The sequence below is a fragment of the Acyrthosiphon pisum genome, chromosome A3, assembly GCF_005508785.2.
Source record: "Acyrthosiphon pisum isolate AL4f chromosome A3, pea_aphid_22Mar2018_4r6ur, whole genome shotgun sequence".
In the NCBI taxonomy this organism is placed as follows: Eukaryota; Metazoa; Arthropoda; class Insecta; order Hemiptera; family Aphididae; genus Acyrthosiphon; species Acyrthosiphon pisum.
In genome coordinates, this window is record NC_042496.1 from 17233132 (window position 1) to 17250244 (window position 17113).

Sequence of the window (17113 nt, forward strand, 5' to 3'; positions counted from 1 at the left end):
TATTGAACGATTGAAGTTTTAGGTTACCTTTATGTCCATTATATAATTAATATTTAGTATTTAGTAAATGCAATAATAAATAAATAAAATATTCATTATTTTTTTACAAATAAAAAAAATATTTTGTTAAAATAGTAGAATACGATTTTTATTCAATTATTTATTACAAAATATTGTTTTTTTTTCAATTTTTACATACCTACGCGACTACAGTGCTACAGTGAATATTTCAAAATTAACCGGTAGTAAATACTTAATTATTTGTAGTACTACTAGTACCTACTTTAAAAATAATAATTTTTGATAAGTGTTTTTTTTTCAAATGCAATAAAAATAATTTGCACATTTCTAGTTTAATTGCGTATGTTGGTTATAGCACAATTAAATAGCTTTAAAATAAAAAAAAATGTTGTCCAAAGTTTTGAAGATACATAAACAAACGTTGGGAATTCTTTACAATTTGTGAACTCTTAAATATATTGGCCTAGTTAAGCCTATAGAAGGGACTAAAGTCCTGAATCGACTGAACTCCTTCCTTAGCACCGTGCCTGATAAGAACGTGAGTTTGTGAATAAAATGTAACATTTTGGCGTGGAAATTCAGTTTGATATTCTTTTGACATAAGTATGATTTTTATATTTATTTTATTTTAATTTTACACTGAATTGAAGAATATTAAGAATAAGAATGGTATGTTGTACAAAACATTGGATAACTACAAACTAACTAATACTTATGACTATAAGATTGTAACTAGAAGTTCATATATGACTAGACAGATAGACAGGTAACTTATTAGTTATTTAAACTAAATTATACTATAATTTTATTTCCAGATTCTACGTCAATTTTTTTAATGAAGTAACATAAAGCATACTCGGCTTATCATTTAAGAGAAAAATATAGATTTTATTAACTCAGTACACAAATAATTTTTGTATCAAAATTGCTTCGATACAAAAACATTTATTACACAATGAGTACAAAATACTATAAGCAATTAAGATATTAAATTATTATAGGTACATTCAATGATTATAAATCTAAAATCCTAATTTTTGGTTTGTTTTCACTAGGTATAAATTATTATAAATATCATAATTAAAAAAAAAAAAAAAATGTTAAATAACAATACATAATCCAATTCATTATAGGATCAATCATTACTTAGAGTCTGAATAAAACTATTTAAATCATATTCATCATCATAAATTTTGGCATCCCAGAGTTCTGGCAAAGTTTCAAGAACAGATTTCATGGAACCACCTGAAGAATTGGTTTTATTTTTTTCTTTCGACGGATCATCCAATGAGAATAAATCTAATAACTGAGGAGCGCAAAATACGTCAATTAATATATTTTGGTATTTTCAAACAAAATGTTCAATATTACTTTATCAGTTCCCATTGTTTGAAGACTTGAATTTTCAGAAGATATTACTGTATTGGCGGTCTTTAGCTTAAACTTTTGAAAACTAAAATGATAAACATAAATATTAAATAATGTGTCAGACAATGGTTTTAATTTTATCGTTTAGATACATACTTCATTATTTTTTCTTCTAGTGTTGATCTTGTAATTAAACGGTAAACATTTACTACCTTTTTTTGACCAATACGATGTGCTCGATCCATTGCTTGTAGATCTTTCATAGGGCTCCAATCATGTTCTACAAAAATTACCTATAGTAAATAAATATCTTATTAGGTACATGAGTTTTAATTTTAAAATAGGTAGTGAGTATATCATACAACATACAGTATCAGCTCCAGTTAAATTTAGACCTAACCCTCCAACTTGAGTGGTCATTATAAGGGTATCAATGGATGGATCAACATTAAAACGATTAACGAGTGCGTATCGTTGTGACACAGGTACACTACCATCAAGACGAAGGTAACTTACATTTGGCATATGGGCCCTAATATATAAAATCAATTTTAATAATTAAATAATTAAATATAGAGTTAAAAATAAATAACTTACTTAAAGAGATCATTTTCAATAATATTTAACATAGATTTTAGTTGACAGAATATTAAAGCTCTGTGTTGACTTATTACAGTGTCATTATTACTTACTAATCCAATACCACAGTCCATTAAAAGTTGTCTAAAAAAATAATTCATAGAATAGAAAGTACATAAACACAAAAATGTATTATTTACTTTAAGGCTGGTAATTTTGCAGCATGTTGAATATCAGTTAGACTAGAATTAGATTCTGAAATTTGCTTAATTATATTAGAATACTGAGGATGTTGTGGAGTAAGTACTAATTTTGGATGATTGCATACATTTTGTAAATAACGTAGTGCCTATAAAAAAAAGATAATTTAATATTAAATATTTGCATAAATAAATATCTATAATTACCTGAAGAATATTATTTTTATTAGGAGGATTATTAACGGATTTTTCATCAGTTTCAGTCTCCGATAAATGTTTATGAATATGTGTCTTTGAAAAATCTTCATAAAGCTGTTGTTGAATAGGACTCAAATCACAATAGTAATCCTACACATGCAATTTTATTTTTTAATACAATTTTAATTTTATGTTTAGTTTTATTTACCTGAGTAATTTTAGCAGGTAAATCACTTAAAACATCTTGTTTCATTCTACGCAAAACAAATGGTAAAACTTGACGATGCAAAGCTTCCATTGCTAAAACACCTATGAAATGAATTAATTTATTATAAATAATACACAAGATATTTTATGATTTTAAATTTGAAGATTTTACTAACCAGTTTCTTGTTCCTTTGATGAACATTTTGCGTCACGACTTGCTAAAATTGGTTTGCTATATTTTGCGGCAAATTGTTTTTCTGTGCCCAAAAATCCAGGCATTAAAAAATCAAATAATGACCATAATTCTAAGACACTATTTTGAATCGGTGTGCCAGATAAAACTAAACGATGGTTTGCCTTCAATTGTTTAATGGCTTGACTGGCTTTAGTCTTTCCATTTTTAATAATATGACATTCATCTAATATGCAATAATTGAATTTTATTTTTGAAAAAAATTCAATATCCTTCCGTACAATATCATAAGATACTATAAATAAATTATAGTCATCTGCATAAACTCTTAATCTGAAAAAACAGTTTTCAATTTATTAAAGAATAATTTATTTGTTACTACTTGAATGCTGTATTTAGTTAAATAATACATTTTTATTAAAACTATACATTCAATATGTACATTTTGCAATAAAAATAATTATTTACTTTTGTCTTTCTACGGGTAGTCCAGAATATTGTAATGGTCTCAATATATTTTTCGGAATGAATTTTTGTACTTCATGAGTCCAATGCCCAATCAATGTAGGAGGACATACAACTATAGATGGTAAAGGAACTGAATCTGGACCACCGGTTTCCTAAAATATTTTTTTTAAATATAGTAATTCGATAAAACAAATAGTAAATTACTTATTTATTACCTTATACTTTTTATTTTTATTGTAATGATCACTAGCGAGTATACATAATGATTGTATAGTTTTGCCTAAGCCCATATCATCACATAAAATTCCATGTAACTTATATTTATTCAAAAAAGCTAACCAATTTACTCCTGTCTGTTGATAAGATCTTAATTTAGCATTTATCATAATTGGCACTTTGAAATCACTTATTTGATTAGGATTAAAAAGTTGATCTAAAAATTGTCTTTGTGATTGAATTAATAGATTGGTTTCATCACTTAAATTTGGAGGAACAGGTACACTGCCATCAAGAGGCATTAATTGAATAAGAGTTGCAAAGCATTGTGAAGACATTTTACGAACGCTTTCTTCTTGATCACATAATCGACCTAACATAATAATACCAATATTAAAAGATATTCAAATTGTCTGTCATTAATATATAACTATATAAGTATAAGAATAATTAATTTGATTTACCTAAAAGTGGGATGATTAATAAGACAATGTAAGGTACAATGTCAAATTGTAACTTATCGACAATACACACCACTGCTTCAATAGCTCCTTTTCGTTTAACATCACTGTCGGCAGCATCAAGAAGAGGTAAAACATCATTTATAATAGTTGCCATTGTAATTCCAGGATTTAACTCGACTGATGCAGCTAAACAGCGAGCACTTATATGTCTGACAGCAGAATATGGATGAATAAGAAGTTTGGAGAAAATTGGCAACAACTCCAGAAGCTAGAAAAAAATAAATAATTTGTTTCGACATTTAATATTAACATAACATGATTTCAAAAGCATTAGGCACTTAGATTCTGAGCAGATAGATGCATTTATTAGTTTTAGAACAATGTGTGTTTTTGTGTCTCTTATCGCTCAATAATGCTTCAATTTTTTGACTTGGCAGTACTTTGGGGGGGGTCAAAACAAGTAGGTACTTTTCAAAATTAACAGAAAAACAAAAATGGGAATATTTATGGAAAATCGGTCTTCAACAAGATTGATTTTGGTTTTTTGTTGTAATTCAAAAACGAATAACCGTAGGAACTTGTAATTTTCACCAAATATTAGCATTTTCTAGCGTAATATAAATATCAAAATATTTTGTTTTATCTTTAAACTCCTAGTTGACTTAGTGTTTACAATTTTTATTTACTAGTAAAATGGCTTGAACATTTAATACCATGTTCCTCAGAAGTCTTACATATAGAAATTTACAAATATCAAAAGTAAACAAGGGCAATTTTTTTTTAGACAATTCTAATTTTGACAAATATTTAAACGAAAAAAAATGATTTTATTTATTATGTTGTAATTCAAAATTACAGTTTGATAATAGATCAATTTATTTTAATATTAAACCTAAGAACACCACAATATTAGATTGACTGACAGTTATTTTTCTATGTTGTACGGCTGTAAGAAATACTGGCCTCTTAAATTAATTAGTTAGTTATGATTTTTCAATGTTAAAATTAATAGAACATACTCATATATAAATCATTTCAAAAAATTCAACTCATAGAATATACTAATAATAACGTAAGTTAAATTATTATTACTTTTGGAACAAAAGATTTGTGCATTTTTGAACAAACTACTTCAAACACTTGTAAATTTTTAATTAATTCTTGCGCTTCTTCATCTTTTTCTCTTAAGGTGTTCAAATCTAAAACAGCAAAACGTTAAAATTAAAGAATAAAAATAATAATATATTAAACTCGTTCAATTTATTTTTAGTCTTATTTTATGAAACTTACTTGGATCGTTTATTGGAAATTCTATATTTTTTATGCTGTTATAAACTATTTCAATAAGCCTTGGTAATTTACTTTGTAAATGTTCACCAAAATATGAACAAATAGTTTGTAAAGCATATAATGCACCTCTTTTTTGTATATTATTGTTAAGTTTTTGTTCCTATAACATTTGAACACATTTAATTAATATATCGTTTTAAAATAAGTTTTTATAGGATTAAAATATTATTTTGTATTATTTTTTAGGAACTTTAAAAGGTCACTTATGAGAGAGTTTTATTCAATGTTCTTATCATTATACCTAAAAATTGTAATTCAGATGTATACTTATTGTGCAGTTGAAAAGATATAATAAAATAATATAGTTAGTGTTACTTTAAGTTTAAAATATAAATGTAAGAAATACAGTAATAAATAAGTTATAAGTAATATTACCTGATCTTTGTCACTTAGTGTTATTTCAACATTTATATCACAGTGTATTGGTGGTCTTCCTGATCCTCGCTGTCCAGTACGTTTCATTAATAACTTTTCTGCATTCTGTAATAAAATTATTTCTTTATGAATATTAAAACAATTAAAAACAAGAATTATATAATATTTATTACTTGTAATAATTTCTGATGCATGAGAATTAATTCATATTTTATTCTATCTTCAGTACCCTAAAATAAACAGTATAGATACATTGATGGTAAATACATTTTATGATTACATACATTAAAATATATTGTGTGATGAAATAAAAATATTAGTTAATTTCAGAAAATCAAAGTTGAAACAAAAAATGGATAGTTTTTATTATGCCACATGTGTGAAAGACAAGGACAACAAATATTGATACCCCTTAAGTTAATGTTATCTATTAAATTTATAAAAAAAATATATGCGACTGTAGTGTGTGTCAATACACACAACAGAAGTAAGTACTTAGGCTAGGCGCACACCAATGTAGTGAAAAAAACTGCCATGACTAATTGCATGCCTACTGAAATCAACTGGCTACCCGTTTCACATTGCAACCGCACTGCTTTGATGGGCGCCCAGTCTTAAATTAATTCTATTCAAATAACCTTGATTGGAATTAAAATGATAAAATCAAACTTAACTAGACGGTTGACGACTGTTGAATAACACAGAAGTTTGCCAAATAATAATAAAAATGACTTTCACATTTCAGTGTGATCTTTGAGTTTAAATATATGTAAGTATATAGTATTAAATATGTGATTTGTAGTTAAATGAAATTTGAAATTTTATATAGTTTTTGTTTTGTTGTATAATAATAGCTATAAATTACCAATACACCTTTTTTTTCTCGTATTATCGAGGACCGGGAAGAGAACCGCAATTTGCATTACCCATGTAGTTAACCCTAAATTGCCTGGGTAATGTAAAAATATTTTATCTTTGCTATTATAAAAACTGATTTTGTAAACTCAACATTATCTTAAGTTTTGTCATAAACATAGAAAATGTATACAATTTCTATGGGAATTATTTTAAATTATCAAAAAATTGTAGCATAAAACTTCTCTAGAACATAACAGTAGTGGTATGTTACAAAAAAAGACACAAATCTAGGAGGTTGTAATCATAAAAAAAGAATACAAAGTTAGAATCTAAAAATGTTATTATATCGATGTTTGACTTACAATTTTAGGTGTAAATTCTGGATCAACACATAGAAAAGAACATAGGTTATTAATTATGGTTGTATTAGGGCATGAAGAACGATTTATACATAAATCCATCAAAATAGCCAAATGATCAGCTGACCAGCGCTAAAAAAGTTTTGTTAAATTAATTAACATTTAATTAAAAATTTTAATATTTAGTATATTACTTGTAACATTTCGTTTGATTCTTTTTTGATAGATTCCATTAATGGTTTAACAATAGGTCGTATTTTTTCTGGTAAACATTGAAGCATAGTCAATGCACCCGCTAATGATGCTTTAGTCCTAAATTGAGTAATAATATAAATCTATAAATATGATAATTTATGTATTATATATGAAACATGTATTATTTACGATGTAGTTAAGGAAATTAGTTCAGAACTAATATGTTTATGCGCCTGATTCAACGAAAGACGCCTATCTTCAAGTTGTTCATATATTTTTGGTTTGAGTTTTTGAGATGAAATCAATATTCCAGTTTCAGGTCCAGTGAGAAGCTCAATGTGTTCCAAAGTTACAAGCTTAAATTAAATTTAAATTGTATATCTATTTATAATTTAACTATTTAACATATTAAAATGTTTTTAATTTTACTTGGTTTAATTGTTGTGGAGTTGTTAATTTATAATGTTTCAATGATGAAAGAAAATCATGAGCATCTTGTATAAGTTTTGTTATTGAGAATGACATTTCATCATAATAAATCATACGATTCATACAGTCTGTTACTTTTTCAGCTAATATTTTTGAAGCTAAACTATCTAATTTTTGTAATTTACACCATTCTGATATTACCAAAGAAGTCATCTTTTGTTGCATAGCTACATTAGATTCCAAATTACTAATTAATAATTTTGTATAGCATGTTACAGGTGATTCATCTTCATTTACGTAACAAATATTAGGTGCAGGCTTTATAATATAACAAGATAATAAACCTAAAAATCAAATTTATATACGCATTAGTAGTATTTAATTTATTTATATTCAGAAAACATACCTAACATTTCTGCACCTAAATGTCTTGCTCTAATTGCATTTTTTTCTCTTTGGTCAGCTGGGATTGACTCACTTCCACCGATATAGTATTTGATATCTATACTTGTCTCGTTTGGCATGTTAGATACATTATCTACCTTGAATATGAAACCCAATGTAAAGTTAGACTATTTATTATATTCAGAAAACAGCATTTAAGAACATATTAGGGATACAATTATTACTTTATTAGGTCCAGTTGGAATATGTTGAATAATACTAGATGTATCATAAGGTATTTTATCTGATTGCATGGTCATTGCCAACCATAATCCTATGTACGGGCAAGCAGCATTTAAAAGAGCTGTTAGGCTACTGTTGACAATTAAATTAGCCCAAACCTAGATTAAAAATTATTTAAATAATAATTTAAAAAATATCCAAATAGTATAATAGTGACGTATGAAAAACATACTTTTTTTATGATTTTTTGAATTTCTTCGTCTGGTTCAGCCATTGCTCTCTGAAAAATATGCCTCATAGCATCTTGAAGTAATTTTATATCCTCAATATTATCAGCATACGATAATTGTGGAGTGGAAGTTAATGTCATTAAGGACTTCATAGTAGCTAAACGTACTTGAGTTGCATTATGTGGCAAAAATGACCAAAGTCGAGGTAAAACATGAAGAATTGGTTCATTTCTAAATGGTTAACTCTTAGTTTTTTATTTTACGGATAATAAAAATTATTGTTAAACTCACGTTAATAGTTTTCCAGATGGAAGGCTAAACAATGCAGCTAACAAAGTCATAAAGTTATAACAAGATGCTGTTAAATCATCTTGCACAGCCAACATTTGCCATAAAATGGATATTACATCTGACGCCCATTTTTCATCACATTTAATCATAAAATCAACTATTGGCAATAAAGCAGACGCAGCTACAGCACTAACATCATCTACAGTATCCATAAGAGCTTTAGATATAAATGGAAATGATAACTGTAATATTTTTTCAATGATATCCTGAAAAAAGCAAATGTTAAATAAATTATGATTATACATAAAAATATTCATTAATGGAGACTGGTAATGGGGTGGTAATGGAAATATATTATTACCTATATGAATATTTCATAATATATTTTATAATATTATAAATGTATGATTATTTTTGAAAATGAATTTTATTTTATTGTTAAGTCAACTTTGGATGCTTCAAGCCATATTTTTATTTATTATTATAAAAAGAAAAAATTTTGTATTTTAAGAAATTTCAATGAAAAAAAAAAAAATATGTTTTTAAAATTATTATCGGAGTAATATATGTAATAATATGTTGCCCATTCAAAGGATGCCACATAACTTTGGAAAATTGACTTTTATGCAATTAAAAAATGATTGCATTTTTATTTATTTTATCCTCTATTTATCTTGTGTATATCAAATTAAAAGAAATCAAGTTTTATATATGTGCGATTTTAAAGTATAAAATCTACTAGTTAAAATAAAAATCAATATTTTTACAGGGGTTTCACAGAAATTATGTTATTTGGTAAATAAAATAGTTGTTATGATTGGATATAATTTTACACCTGTATTTTATATTTGATCAAAATAACTTAAATACTAAATAAGTGTGTTAAAAATCTGTGTATCTTACATTTAACTGAGCTTAAGAAGGGATAATGCCGTGTACGATTAGCTGGTATTATATATAAATTATAATTAATATTCAAAATAACTTACTTTTCTAACAACTAGTAAATACTTCAGTCCTAATAATCCACCGTGTCTGGTTGTCCAATCAGTATGTTGAATAAGTTGTATAAGTACATGAATTATATTTAAAACATTTTCTTCAGACATTAGTTTAACAACAAAACCTATAATTAACATAAATATAATATTTTAGTTTAACTTTTTTTCAAGTACTTAGGATATATACCTAAAGCTTGAGCACACGTTTCTCTAACAGGTGCTACAACTTGATCACCAAGAAAATCTCCAAAATGGTCTAACGCAAGAACACATAATAGCCTTAGTCCCACATCTTCTAACCATGCTTGATGATGGTTTTCCATCTGATAATGAATAATACATTTAAAATTATAATAATGTAAATACTAATAGCGTTTTCGATTTTAAGCACTTTTAAAACATGTATTAGATTTGACCAATGTTCAGTGAACTGGTGCAATTCTTTTGTATTCAATGTATTGCACTGACGGCACTTGTGTGCACTTTTAGCACCGCCGATTATGTGTTTATATGAGTATGATGGATGCATTTTATAAAATATATGAACAGTTTGCTCTATAACAGGCATAATTTAAGATTGTATTATCTTATATTGTGATAACGGGACCCATTATTATCTAATTTCTTATTTATCGTATTATTATCATAATAATTAATAATTATATTTATTATTTATATCTGATAATAATGTTATTTACTTATTCGATTTATAGAAAACTAATGCAACACTCATGTAAAGCTATTGGAATTTCAATGCACACTATTTTGTCAAATTGAAAACGCTATACAATTGATTATTAATGATTATACATACTTATATTATTGTATATATATATATATATATATATATAATAAAATGTGACATTAATTATACATACTTGGTCTGAAGGTAAATTACAAGCTTTTCCGGCACCTCGACCATGATGTTTAATAATTTCACGAATAGCTGTTGCAGCACCATGCCGTATTTCCCATTTAGTATTGAATAAGTCTTTAAGTAAAGTATTTATAAAATCTTTAAAAGGCCAGTCATTTTCAACCTTTATTAGAAACAAAATATTCATTTTATAATGTAGGTACTTGTAAATAAATGATATAACTAATCATAAAGGGAATTTAAAATTAATAGGGGACGTGAAGAAAAATAGAATCTTTTTTCTTTTTTAAATTATGATTTATGTAATATAAATACAATTTAAAATGTATTATGCAAACTTAATTTTATGTCAAAAAAATTATTTTAATTGTTAATACAATAATATTTTAGAATTACCTCTTCGTTATTATCAATTAGTTTAAGTTTTTTGTGTGAATTTGAAGCTCCAGTATAGCCAGCATCTAAAGACACTGATCTGACTAGTTTGTTATTCAGTTCAATCTGACGGGCTTTTCGTCTATCACAATTTGTTTCTCTGGAACTTTTATCTAAATCAGTATCCATTTTGACTACTTCACTTAATTGTCTCTAAAAAAAAAAAAAAACCTGTGTTAAAAATTAAAACCTATTTCAATCTTGATCATATTATTTATTAATATCAACTATTTTTACTGTACCTCTTATGCATTAAACAACTAGGTATTTTGTAGATTTTTACTATTGTAACTTCATTATTTAAATACAACAAATTCTATTTTTTAATTTAAGTATTCAGTTTGTTACACTTTTAAAGTTATAAGTGATTTTATTATGCACAAGTTCATTATTTTTTAATATATTATACAATCTGTAGACCTTTATTTACAATAAGAATATGTGCTAAGATAAACATGACATGAGTTACACAAAAAAAAAAAGTAGCCCAGCAGTTACACTTTATAGGATATAATTTAAGTTATAATTTGAAGCATATGAAGGTAAAATATTCGTTTTTACTTTATGAAATACACTGCAATTTTATTATATATTAATTTGTTGTATTAAGTAGCAAGTACAATCAACAATAAAATATTATACATTATTTAGAAATTTAAAATTTTCTTAAAATATATAGTTGAATTATTTTAACTAAAATATAATATGCAATGTTCACAGTTGGTTGGATTCATTTAACGCAGCCGTAAATCATAATTTGTCTGTTTTATAAATTTGAGTATAGACTCCTTAGTTCTAATCTTCATGATATAATATATTAACTAGTAACTAATAAATACTAACTTTTAAGTTGGGTTGACTAGGAATTGATGAACTCATTATGTCATCTGATGTAATAATATTTGAACCAATAATTTCAAATCCCAAAGTTTTGTTTATAATTTTCTGTTGATCCTTAATAACTTTTTCTGTATCTGTAAAATAGAATATAAATATCATCATCATTCATTGTATATATATTTTATATAATGACATTTGAATATTAAATTTTTAGGTACATTAAAATATATTTAATTTAATTTATATAAGAACCAGATGCACAATATTATTTTGTACTTTAAACTATATAAAGTCTGGTTAAACAAAAAAAAAACTTAAATAGAGAAATTTGTAGGTATTCTTAGCAGATAAATAAAAAGATGATTTCATGTCCTTGATATTTCAGCGTGAATTAATATAATTCTAAATCAAATAGAAAATTCAAGAGGCCTTGCAGTAAGTAATCTGTACTCAGTATAAACAAATGTACAAGTTATGGGTGCATCATAACTCATTAGGTGGTGAATGGTAATTGATGTACAGCATACTAATTGTAATTTAATATAATAATATTTTTATATAATTATTTGATGTTTTTTTAAACTCAATTTTTTTTTTATACTATTAGTATAAAGTCTTACTTAGTCTTACTTTTTTTATACTATTATTTTAATCCACATTTTCAGATTGTTTATATTTACGATTCATTTATATATAATAGAATACATAAAATAAATTAAACCTAACTATTTGTTCAACTTAGGTTTCCAAATTGTTTAATATAATAATAACTTTATAAGCTTAATGTTTAATCTAATAGATAATAAATAATAATAATATAAAAAATCCTGATAAACAATTTTTTACTCTATCAACACGTGACTCACCTCAGATAGCAGTTTTTAATTATATAATTATGAGATTATAAATAATATATTCTATCACTAATTTAAGAATAATTTAAATAGGTATAAATATTAAGTTATTCAAATAGATTTAATTAATTGATGATTGGAAATATTTATAAATAAGATAAATGGTTATTAAAAAATTATCGGATACAATGATATTTACAAAACCGCTTTTATGACTTATTTAATTTGGGCAGTTGGAAGCCGCATATTTATTTCATGTTTTAGACCTAAAAGCCAGACAAGATTACGCTTACTTAAAATAATCAGATTTCCATTCAGTAAAAAGATTTGAATAGATCGACCATTTTTCTAGGTTATTGTGGTAATAGATTTTTGATATTTCTTTAAAAATTGTTCTTAAATCTTATTTTAGTTTCTTATTTTTTTTTTTTAATTTTTAGATTTACATTTGTGTCTTTTTTTAAGAAAGTTAAACAGTTATTCTAAAATTGATTTCCCCAATAAGTAAAAATATTTTTACAGGATTGAAATCCTTGATAATTCCGAGTCGATGTATTTTGTCAGGCTTTTAAGTCTAGATTGATTAAAATTTGTTTCTTCTGAACAAAATAGTTTATTCCATCAAATTCAATGACTCGTGCATGCGCGTTCGAATCGTTAATAATTTCCCGGAAACGTTCGATGCCAGTGTACCATTGTAGAATATGTAGGTATAGTGGTGGCTTGCTGGATACTCACACAACAGTTGTAGTACGCAACTGTTAAACTAATTGCCTATTGTTTATTCCTAAGAAATGGAGCGCTTCCAACCCTCTTAAATTTGACTAAAATGCAAAAAAAAAAAAATAGGTATGTTCAGTAATAAGTTAGAAATTACCATTTTCTGATGTTACTGGATTATCTTGTTCAATATCTGTAGAAGCCATTAAAGCAGAACAATTCATAATAGAAGTCAAATCAAATGTATCAAAACACAATTTCCCATCATTTTCTTTTTCATCTACTTGTAAATCGCTATAAAGTTCTATAAAATATAAATAATACTATATATTAATATAAATATTCAAGAAAAATACAGAAAAATATTTCAACAAATGCTATTCTACATACCTAATTTAATAGGAGGTAAACCACTTGGACACCATGGGGGAATTTGTTTTATTACAGCTTCAATGGCTTGTGAAGCTGCTATACGAGTTTCCCATGATGAATGTCGTAAATATGTAGATATACGTTCTAATAAAGGTTCAAGTTCATGAGGATGTAGCCTCACCACTTGTCCCAGTTGATTTGCTGCTGCTTTTCTTGTAACTGAACTACTTCCTGTTTCTAATAATATAAATAGTCTATCTAGTCTGTAAAAGAATAATTTTAAAGTGATAAATATTTTGAAAATACAAACATCAAATATCATATGATGGTACCTATATATATAATTAATTGTATTAACAGTTAAAAAGGTATTAGATTTAAATACATATAATTGACAATAAATACATTTATTTATATGCTGTAATATTGTAATAATGTTGGTCATAAAATATATGGAATTAAAATAAGTTAATAAATTACCTTGAAGCCATTTTCTTTTATCGATGATCTTTTATCAATGATGGCTCCTGCCCATAAACACTGAAAAAAAAAATTAAGGCTGGAATAAAAATATATACACTGAAATTATAAGGAAAGATTATATTGAATCCTAACCTGCAGATAATCATATATATTATGGTTTAAAAATTGAAATATAGTCACATTTTAGTTGTAGATTTAGATATCAAATTGAAAATATTGACTATACTGAAACAATGTTTTAAACATAATATTTGATTTCTACAAATATTAAGTACCCGGTCAACTGACTATATGTCAAATACTCGCATACATTGGTAGTTTATAAAATATAAAATTCTATAGGTATTACATAGACACTTAACCGGCTATTAATTGTCTGTATAGCAATCTATATAATAATGATATTATATGATATGGTTCTAAAACAGTGACATTTTCATTTATAGGTATTATCGGTTTTGACATTTATTGATTATTCAAACGATGTATCATATGTATTATGTATCATGATATTAAATCGTTAATATATTATTTTATATATAATATAAGCCATACTTAAATAATACCATACCCAATGCCTAGATATTATGTTTCCAAATAGTTTGTACACAATATGTATCAAACTAGTTTTAAAAATAAATTTCCTCGTGAAAAACGTATCGCGATGTTAACGTGCGTGCGTTTGGAGGCCGCGTCCTTCGACCATCGAATGCGCGTCGCGCGTGTTAAACGGAATTTAATTGGCAATGCTCAAAAGTCGGTGGGTGGCGGACTATCGGTGGCGTTCCGTCAGTCGCCGCCAAACGCGCAAGCGCGGGCAACGGCGATCGGCGACGAGCTCGCGAGGGGTGAAGAGGAGACCGATCATTTTCAAAACTCGGAAGATTTATACGATCTAAAGGTAAACACAGCTAGGTAAATGTTGCTGGATGTTGTACGATGTATCGGCAATAAACAGTAACTGCGCGTTGTTATTACACAATAAATAACAATAAGTAGGTCAGCCGAGGTGTACCCTTTTCCTCCTCGTGACACGCTCGGTATTCCGGTATTCGGTAATCACTACTATAGCAGTTACCTGTATACCAGCGACACGGTCGGCGGGGTCGTGGTGCGGTGGGCACAGCCGTAAATGGTGAAAATAAATGTAAATAAACAAAAACGGCAATGCAATGTCGCAAACATCAAAACCATACAAATACAATTGTTGTAGCATAATAGTATATTATTTTATAGTATAATAAATATTAAATAACAATTAATTAAAAACGCTCGGGTAAAAAAAAATATGTGCGCACTGGGTATTAAATAGTAAAACATATTAAACGACGAATACACTATAGTAACACGGAATAAATGTATTCTGTGCCAACAAGGTTTTCCAGTGTTTTGGATTTTTTTTTACCTGATCGACGATGCATCCGTCGCCCGGCGGTGGTCAGAAGTGGGAGATTTGTCAGATCATAAGTACGACGACCACGTCTATCGCAGCGAAATTGCGGGCGAGTAATGGATAATATTATTATTATTACAGTCGCTGCTGCCTGTCACATACGTTTACGTCATTTTTATCGCTGGTACCCGCGGGGACGCGTTTCGACTGGCTGGTGACGGCAGTGTTGAAGCTGTTGATCGGCCGTCCGCGCACAATCTATCTGCAAAGATAGTCCTGCGCGTCAGGGTGAATCGTTGACAAGGATACTGCGTTCCGCCACCGTCTGCGGGGGGGCGGTGGACGGGATAACTGCGATCGCAAAATTCTACCTCGGTGGCGGACTACGACAGCGCGCGGACAGCGGTTAAGACAAACACGAACGGCGGCCATGTCGACCGAATGAAAGTCACATTTATACTGGCGGCCATTTCCACGGGGAACGCCGCTTTAACCACTGCACCGGTGGGCGGCGGTAAACGGACGCGTTTGGTGAACGGCCGATCAGCTGACCGCGAGTGTCGTGTTCTGCGTACGACACGCTGTACACAACGTCATATTATTTTATAATTTAATATTTATAATAACAATATCATGATGGGTATAATAAACTCATATCACAGATTAAACGAAAATATATTCATTTCTAATTCATTTAATCTGTGCTTATAATATCATGAACGTTATGGTATATTGATGTGTTCAACTATGTTTTTAGTTCTTTTTCAAATTTCGATCTTCAGTCGCGTTCCCCAGACCGTTAGGTACTCCCCAGTCCCTTTGCACGGTTCCGACTTCTAAATAGACAATGGACATTGGACACGATCCACGCATAATATTAAAATTATATTATATTAAAATCGGACGTTTCGTTTTGGTTTTAGTTTCCTGTTGACGAAACGTTCGTTTGTATTTTATTGTATTTTTTTCAAGGTGATGTTTGTAATCTGAGAAGCCACGATTGTAGATAACATTTTTCTTTTTATCATTTTTTTTTTTTTTTTTTATCTAAATCGTGATTTGAGCAAAAAATATATTGGCGTCGGCGATAACACAAATTCTTTCTCTTACTCTGTTATTTTTGCGGTTTGACTACAAACAGAATTCTGTTTAGTGTTTATCTTAGTAAATGAAAATATCATGACGCGGTTTTCTTCAGTATATGCCAATTAATATATTATATATTATTATAGACTATAGTATTTCAGGGGGGTATTTGAATACATGTCCATTGTTATATTATAATTTTTACATCGTAATCTTTATCCTCAAAATTCTTGTCATCTGCCCCCTACAAAAAATACTAAATACGCCACTGTAGTGTTTGTATACACATTTTAACATTTATAATCCACGAGGGATCATCCACGTGTAGCTATCTGAATAACATGGGCATGACAAAATAAATTAATATTAATACAATTATAAATTTATTTTGTCATGAAACTAGGTATGTTAATATCACGGACTT

General features: G+C 27.6%; 1 protein-coding gene across 2 annotated transcripts; it reads right to left on the reverse strand.

Annotated features, from left to right (window-relative positions):
• Window positions 1-625: 625 nt before the first annotated feature.
• LOC100158840 (TATA-binding protein-associated factor 172) lies at window positions 626-16073 on the reverse strand. 2 transcript variants are annotated; one of them, XM_003241834.4, is made up of 33 exons: window positions 15616-16073; window positions 14208-14267; window positions 13746-13990; window positions 13513-13659; window positions 11785-11915; window positions 10903-11094; window positions 10508-10669; window positions 9817-9952; window positions 9618-9754; window positions 8629-8894; window positions 8340-8568; window positions 8110-8265; window positions 7887-8022; window positions 7481-7824; window positions 7241-7407; window positions 7051-7168; window positions 6860-6988; window positions 5813-5869; window positions 5640-5744; window positions 5205-5364; window positions 5007-5113; window positions 3915-4182; window positions 3450-3823; window positions 3235-3386; window positions 2750-3099; window positions 2575-2675; window positions 2376-2516; window positions 2169-2317; window positions 1987-2112; window positions 1759-1921; window positions 1546-1682; window positions 1393-1474; window positions 626-1327 (listed from the first exon to the last, which is right to left on the reverse strand). In XM_003241834.4, exons 2-33 carry the CDS (start codon window positions 14216-14218, stop codon window positions 1157-1159), a joined length of 5349 nt encoding a protein of 1782 aa, XP_003241882.1. In that variant the 5' UTR covers window positions 14219-14267; window positions 15616-16073; the 3' UTR covers window positions 626-1156. The 2 variants fall into 2 exon arrangements, with proteins under 2 accessions (XP_003241882.1, XP_008179180.1); XM_008180958.3 differs by lacking the exon at window positions 15616-16073 and adding an exon at window positions 14782-15352.
• Between the last annotated feature and the right edge of the window lie 1040 nt (window positions 16074-17113).